We start from the raw sequence: 8,351 nt of genomic DNA, 5'->3' as shown, positions 1-8,351 counted from the left end.
CTCAGTTTCAGGAATGCATCGCCGGATGATTTGGTCTGGGCAATACTTGAATAGTTTCGGATCTTCCCAAAAGAAATGCTTGACGTGGAAGAAGAACCGGTCCTTCTCTTGTTTGGACCAATGAGTTGGAATTTTACCTACTGCAAGGTAGTTGACAAAATCCGCAAACCATGGAAGATTGGCATGAGAAATCTGGAAGAGTTGCTCATCCGGAAAGGAATCATGGACAGCGCCGAAATCGAAAGATTTTTTAATGAGTAAGCGAGAGAGATGATCGACGACAACATTGTCTGCCCCTTTTTTGTCCCGAATTTCAATGTCAAACTCTTGAAGTAAGAGTATCCATCGAATCAAGCGGGGTTTGGTCTATTTCTTTGCTAACAAGTGCCGAAGGGCGGCATGATCCGAGAAAACTATGACCTTGGAACCTAGAAGATAGGAGCAGAATTTGTCCAAGGCATAAACTACAGCTAGCAACTCTTTTTTAGTAGTGATGTAATTTAATTGAGTATCAGAAAGAGTTCGACTAGTGTAATAAATGACATATGGGAGCTTGTCCACACGTTGGCCCAAAACCGCACCTAATGCATAGTCGGATTCATCACACATGATCTCAAAGGGAAGAGACCAATTAGGCGGTTTCATTATTGAGGCAGATGAGAGGAGAGTGCGAAGTTTAATGAAAGCTTCCATGCAAGCTTCATCAAATTTGAATGGAACATCCTTGGCTAAGAGATTACACAAGGGCCGTGAGATTTTGCTAAAGTCTTTGATGAAGCGACAATAGAATCCGGCATGGCCAAGAAAAGAACGGATTTGACGGACGGAATTCGGAGGAGGAAGATTAGAGATTAACTCAACTTTGGCTTTGTCTACCTCGATTCCCCGTTTAGAGATGACATGTCTTAGAACAATGCCTTCTTGGACCATGAAATGGCTTTTCTCCCAGCTTAGAATTAGATTTGTCTCTTTGCATCTTTAGAGCATAAGAGATAAATTTTTGAGACAAGAATCAAAGGAGGAGCCAAAGACAGAAAAATCGTCCATGAAAACTTCCAAGAATTTTTCAACCATATCGGAAAATATGAACATCATACACCTTTGAAACGTTGCCGGAGCATTGCATAGCCCAAAAGGCATGCGTCGATATGCAAAAGTTCCAAAGGGACATGTGAATGTTGTTTTCTCTTAATCTTGGGGGGCAATTGCCACTTGGTTATAGCCGGAATAATTGTCAAGAAAACAATAGTAGCTTTGGCCGGCTAGCCTTTCTAGGATTTGATCAATAAATGGGAGTGGAAAATGATCTTTCCTAGTTGACGAATTAAGCTTCTGGTAATCAATACACACACGTCACCCGGTGGTGGCTCGTTATGGCACAAGCTCACCCACTGAATTTTCAACAACGGTGAGACCGGATTTCTTGGGAACAACTTGTGTGGGGCTTACCCACTTGCTGTCAGAGATGGGGTAGATGATTCCCGCATCTAACAATTTTATCACTTCCTTCATTACCACTTCCTTCATGTTAGGATTTAACCGTCACTGAACCTCTCTAGTAGGCTTTGCGTCCTCCTCCATATGAATGCGGTGCATACAAATGGAGGGGTCAATTCCTTTCAAGTCAGGTACTGCCCAACCAATAGCTTCTTTGTGCTTTTGTAGCACCGCTAAAAGGTTGGTTTCTTGGTCCTTTAGAAGGTCCGATGCAATGATAACCGGGAAAGTTTGATTTGAACCAAGGAATACATACTTGAGATGGGCCGGGAGAGGCTTAAGCTCAAGTTGTGGTGGAGATTTCAGAGATGGAACCGGAGGAGTAGTGGAGAGTTGAGGAAGCGGCTCTTTTGGAATTTTCCAAGGGGGAATATCCATGATAGCATCAACATCAAGCAGAGAATTAACTTCTTGGATAGATTGATCAATGTCAAAGTTTGAGAATTCGAAATGAGACATGCAAGTTTCAAGGGGATCTTTGCTTAGAATGAAGGGGAGAGATTCTTCGACTACTTCATCAATGACATCAACAAGGAAACAATTATCCTCATTGGAAGGATGTTGAGTTGCATGAAAGATGTGAAGTTTGACTTGCATGTTTTCAAAAGCAATGTCCATCATCTCAGTTCGGCAATTAATTAATGCATTAGCCGTAGCTAAGAATGGCTTACCAAGGATCACGGGAATGTGCTTTTTTGGATTATGGACCGGTTCCGTGTCAAGAACCACAAAGTTTATCGGGAAGTAGAATTTGTCCACTTTGATGATAACATCCTCAAGAATGCCTCGTGGATGCTTGATCGATCTATCGGCAAGTTGCAAAACTACGGAAGTCGGCTTTAGATCTCCCAAACCAAGCTGTAAGTAAACTGAGTATGGAATTAAATTCACACTAGCTCCTAAGTCAAGGAGGGCCCTCTCGATTTTGTTGTCACCAATGACACAAGAGATTGTGGGGGCACCTGGATCCTTATACTTTGGAGGAGTGCTGTGCTGAATGATAGCACTAACATTTTCAGTTAACCTCACTTTCTTTGGCAAATGATTTTTAGAAGTGCGCTTTTGAGTGCACAAGTCTTTGAGAAATTTTGCATAGGGAGGGATTTGCTTGATAGCATCCAAGAGGGGCAAGTTGATCTTCACTCGCTTAAAAACTTCCCATATGTCTTGAATTTTACAATTCTTGTTCCCAATATGCGTTGACTCTTGAAGACGTTAAGGAAACGGAGCTTTTGGCTCATGAGTAGTTTCCACATTTTGGTTAACATGTGTGGGATTTCCATGAATGGTATTTGGACGAGAAGAGATTGGAATTTGATTGGAAGAGCTTGAATTTGGATTTTTCAAAGGAGGTTCTTTTTCATTTTTGTCTCCATCAACCTTGTTGTCAACCACTCTACCACTCCTAAGGGTGGTGATTGCCTGAACATGCTCATGACTCGGCCCACTCGATGGAGGGGTTTCATTAATCGCATGCATCCCTCTAGGATTTTCAAATGGTTGAGCGGGAAGCTTACCTTTGTCCTTTTGAAGCAATTGGTTCACAAAGTTAGCTATTTGGTCCACTTGATTTTTGAGCTTAGCTATGGATTGAGTATGAGAGTGAACCATTTGAAGAGTAGGCTGCAAATATGTCAAGAGTTGCTTGTTTAATGACTCCATCATTTGCTTGTTTGCAGCCATAATTTCATCAGTTGGGTACACCGGAGGTTGATTAGAGACATTTGGATTATACGGAGGACGGTAGCTTGAAGAGGCTGGAAATTGCCTATTTTGAAATTGAGGAGGGTGCTGATTTTGATGCCCTTGACTTTGGAATTGGGAATTTTGTGGGGCTTGTTGCCACCACGAAAAATTCGGATGATCTCTCCAACCCGGATTATAAGTGTTGGAATATGGATTATTCCCGGGCCTCGAGAACATGGCATTCGCTTGCTCTTGATTTGGATTGGGAAATTGCTCCGGTGTGGGGCAATCTTCCGTGAGATGGAATGGACTAGTACATGATGAGCATACCGAACTTGCCGAATTTTGAGATAATAAAGGAGAGAGATGTGGTGCCATCAATTGATATAATTTATGAGCTATGGCATCCACTTGAGATGATTCCTCCCTTATTGACTTTGGTTGACAAGGGTTTGTATTCTTTGCATTGGTTGAGGTCGGGGCCCTACGAGAATTCTGTTGAAGTGAATTTTCGCCTAAATTCTCTAGTAGTGTCCAAGCCTCATCCGCATTCTTGGACATGAACATCCCACCACAAGAAGAGTCAACCATGAATCTATGGGGTTCGGTTAAGCCAGCATAGAAAGCTTGCACTAATTGCCATTTTGGAATCAAATGATGCGGACATTTTCTAAGAAGATCTTGTAGCCTTTCCCAAGTCTCGTGGAGTTGTTCTCCATCCGTTTGAGAAAAGCTAAGAATGGAACGCCTTATTTGGTTGGTTTTACTCACCGGATAATACTTTTTAAGGAATTCTTGCTGTAATTAAGCCTAAGAAGTGATGGAATTTGTAGCAAGGGAGTTCAACCAATACTTTGCCCTATCTTTTAAGGAAAATGGGAAAAGATGCAAATGGAGTGCATTTTCAGGGAAACTGCGCAACCGGATGGTCGAACAGATTTCAAGGAACTCATCAAGATGCTTATATGGATCTTCATTATCAAGGCCATGGAAAGATGGAAGCATTTGAATGGTACTTGATTTGATCTCATATTGAGCCGCATCGATGTTTGGCATCACGATGCATGAGGGTGAAGCATAGGTGGTAGGGATGAAATGGTCTCTGAGAGTCATGGGCTCTATATTTGGAATTTCGGCCCTATCATTATTAACCCCTTGATTCCCCAGATTTTCTTCATTATTCGCCATTATGTTAAATTCAGTTTTAAGTTCTCTTATATGAGAGGATTCCCTAAGGTTTCGTCTAAGAGTTTTTTTAAGTGAATTTATATCAATTGGCGAGTCAATTGTGGGTAGGGAAAGTGATCTACGGCCAAACATCAACAATTCGTAACACAATCATCAGAACAATTCATCTTCCACAACTCCACATACGATGTTTTCTTTCTCCTCAATTATCAAGGTAGAAATAAAATTGGCCACGACAAGGACCGATGCTTGCAATTGAAAATATATAATAAATTAGCCTCGACAAGGGCACATAATTTAACTATCACTAAATTTAACACATGCACGATATTAACAATTTTGAAACTAGAAGGTCAAGAGACTTACCTGGGGTCCCCTAGACTTACAAATTTGCTAGCGTTCCCTCAATGAGCCCCGAGTTCCTAGAATCTCACACAACTAACAACAACAGAATTGTCAAAACCACACAAGAACTGTTCACAAATCACAATATTAACAATCAAACCAAAATCAACCCTAGAACTTTGGTTGCTAAACCGTTTGCAGTCCCTGGCAACGGCGCCAAAAATTGATCGGTTGAGAATTCGATCTATAATAAATCAATATTCGTAATAGCACAAATCATTGTAAAATAGGGCTATTGGTCGGGTAAGTCGAACCACTGGGACTGCGCTAATCTATGGCAACCTAAGTTTTTAGAGTCTTTTTAGAATGATACGGGGTGTTCACAGAAGATTTGTTGGTTGTCACTTAAGCTATGAAATTAAGATGCATAAAATAAAAGCTTGCAAAAATTTAAAGGAGATGAAATATAAGTAAAGAGGACTAGGGAAGTGAATCCGCCTCCATCCCTATACACATGCTAGATTAAAGCTAAATTGGGGGAAAAACAATATATGATGGTCAAGAAATATATAGCAACACATAGTTGCCATATAATCAATAAGATGTACATTAAATCTCAAGCAAGCATGATCCATCAAAGGTGAACATGTTTAGACTACCTAACTAAGGTGTAGCTTAACCACATTTACTTGAATGAAAGATTATCAAGCCCTAGATAAAATGATGAAGCACATGAAGGTAAGAAATAAGTATAAACCATCAAAGGCTTCACCTAAGCAATGATCTATCAAAGTACTCCAACTCCATGTCATTAAAACTATTCCATGATCTCACTACCATTGTCACCATGAGAGTGCAAGCAACATGATTAAAAGAATAAACCATCTAAGATAGATAATTGACTCAACATTAATCATTTAAATACATGAAGATTCATTACAAGAGGCAAAATGCTCTAGACCATGAAAAGACCAAAGATTATACATTGCAATCCCCAAAATAGAACTATACTAGGATATGCTTACAAGGGAGGGGCTTCATCACCTCCCTAGAAGAAGATTTAGTTACCCATGGAAACTCTAAAGGAAGGAAGAAGCTTGGTTTCCATCCCCATTTTCGAGCTCATTTGTTGTAGCTTCAAGAACTCTATCTTTTCCTCCTCTTTCTCTCTTTATAAATCTTGAAAGATGAGATATATATATTGTGTGGTTCCCCCTCCTTTTTAGATATCCTCTCCACCAAACTCTACCAAACAAGGCTCAACTCCCCCCAAAAGACATCTCCAACTAACCCATAAAGATGGAAATCAGAAATGAGGGAATCAAGGAGCAAGTGGGCTGAAGTGATGGATCCCAGAGAGCATTCTGCCTAAAGTTCGAGCGCTCGAAGTAAGCCCTTCGAGCGCTCGAAGTTCCATCTGCTTGCTCTCTTCTCTTGATCTGCTTTGCATTACTTTGGTAAAATAGCCATAACTTTCTGCTCCGAACTCCAAATGATGAATCATTTGAAGATTTGGAAAGCTAATTCAAAGCTCTAAATACGCTATGTTTTAATGGAAGTCCAGTTCTCGAGTTTGTTAGGTCTAAAATGGCGAGCAAAGTCAAACTCCACTGCTGCCAGAACTTCAGCCTTGAGCACATTGTTATTCAAAGATTGAACAAAACATCATTTTTGCTCCTTTTTGGCCAATGAACCTGAAAATATATAAAAACATGCAAATGAAGATAATCTATATAAAATAATAAAATAATGGACTTAACTAATGCAACTAAGGGCGCTTAAATATGCAATATTCGGCACTTGTCAGGCTGCTCCAAACACAGCGGTCTCCCGGTGATGATTCATACCCAAGAAAATTGCAAATAGTCTGTTGCCGTGTACCACTTTGTACGTTGTGTCGAATCTGATAACATCTCTAAACTAGCCATAATCGATGATCATTTTACAATCTGACCAGAATATGTTCATAATCATTTGCTCAGTATCCAGTTGCAAGGAATAGAAGAACGAAGGATCTTCAACCACGCGTCTCAAAATAATCCACAAGCCATGCCGCCTCTCCATAAAGAAGCTCCTTTTGTCTTTCGCGTCCTTAGATAATTTTTAAGATCCACTTTCAAGTATTTAACTAATTTTTTGCCACCAGACTGCCTTCCCATCAACTCATATGCATTACAAACCAAAACTCCTGAATCTGAAACCAACTCAACATCAATGGCCTGGACTGAGGAAATTCGTCGCTGGGATGGCATCATGTGGCTGCATTCAGCAATTATGAATGGATGGTTGTGACTTTCTACAAATTTAGAAACTACGTACTTTGCCTTTGTCTTGTCATATATAATAACCATTCGTGCACCGCAATTGGTTCGTGTTTTAGCCCAGGGAGTCTTTCTAAATACATCCCGTTTGTCAGTCCCCTTCACACCTTCCTTGCTACAAACAAATGCCCTCGATGTAATTCTTCCATTAACTTTATTGCTATACTCCTTCCGGATGCTAAAACCAATTCGACCACCATATGCATTGTAAAAATCATATGCCTCTTCCTCACTATCAAACTCCATTTTATACCTTGGTTTCCATTTCATCATTTCCGGTTCTATAACAGCAACATTTCGTCCGTTTGTTGTGTTTTGAATATTATTTACTTCACCTTCTATCTGAACACCTCAAATACAAAACCTTTTCTCATATATGCACAAAATATTGAATTAACAAAAAATAATTTTACTTCTACATCGCAAGTATGTTCCATCTCAATGTCTCAAATACAAAACATTTTCACAGGTATGACCAATCCAATAAAAAACCTTTTCACATGTATGAGAAATTAAATTTGACACATATATATCTCATTCATTTCATTTCTTTGCATGTATCAATCAAGTATATCCTCGACAAACGACGATAAAAATCCTCGTTGCCACAACAGAACATATATGTCCAACCAACTAATGCTAATTACACATACACTTTCTGAAAATGTTGGGATTAATATTTCGCAAAATTTGGGATTTACGTTACCAAACAGTTGGGATTCAACTTACGAAATAGTTGGAACTCACCATAGGAAAAATTTGGGATGTACCTTTCAAGAAGTTGGGATGTAATTTACGATACCTTTGGGATTCACATTAGGAAAATTTTGGGATTCACATTAGGAAAATGTTTGGCTATACTACACAAATACTTTGGGATTTAAATTACGAAAATTTTGGGATGTAAGCTAGGAAAATGTTGTGACTTACTTTACAAAAATATTGGAATATAGATAAAGAAGAATTTGGGATGCTTTTTAGGAGAAATTTCGGATCCAACTTAGGAAAATGTTGCGATGCAAGCCCAATGACCAAACATTTTCTTCACATTGTAACATTCACACTCTGAAACACTCTTTTCCAGCCAGTCATGTACCCTAAAAATTCTCTCATTTTTTATCCTCACAAATCAACATTCAAACCCCTCATAACTGCACAATTAAATAGCGATCAATTCAAATTCACCAATAATTTTCTATTTCTGGGTTTTGGGATGTACACTAGGAAAATGTTGTGACTCATTTTACAAAAATATTGGAATGTAAATAAGGAAGAGTTTGGGATGCTTATAAGGATAAAGTTGGGATGCAATTA

At 39.3% G+C, this 8,351-nt stretch overlaps 1 protein-coding gene across 1 annotated transcript; it reads right to left on the bottom strand.

Moving 5' to 3' along the window:
- Window positions 1–6,746: 6,746 nt before the first annotated feature.
- LOC132281544 (protein FAR1-RELATED SEQUENCE 5-like) lies at window positions 6,747–7,283 on the bottom strand. Its single transcript, XM_059783239.1, has one exon. It carries the CDS (start codon window positions 7,281–7,283, stop codon window positions 6,747–6,749), a length of 537 nt encoding a protein of 178 aa, XP_059639222.1.
- Between the last annotated feature and the right edge of the window lie 1,068 nt (window positions 7,284–8,351).

The sequence above is a fragment of the Cornus florida genome, unplaced genomic scaffold, assembly GCF_030987335.1.
Source record: "Cornus florida cultivar Cherokee Brave unplaced genomic scaffold, ASM3098733v1 CherokeeBrave_3.0.0_Hap2_Chr11, whole genome shotgun sequence".
Taxonomy (NCBI): domain Eukaryota; kingdom Viridiplantae; phylum Streptophyta; class Magnoliopsida; order Cornales; family Cornaceae; genus Cornus; species Cornus florida.
Note: the sequence above shows the minus strand (reverse complement) of the source record. Positions and strands in the feature narration are given on the sequence as shown.

Bases quoted from the DNA above. Each gene is read 5' to 3' on its own strand.
- LOC132281544 (XM_059783239.1), bottom strand. From the start codon at position 7,283: ATGGAGTTTGATAGTGAGGAAGAGGCATATGATTTTTACAATGCATAT.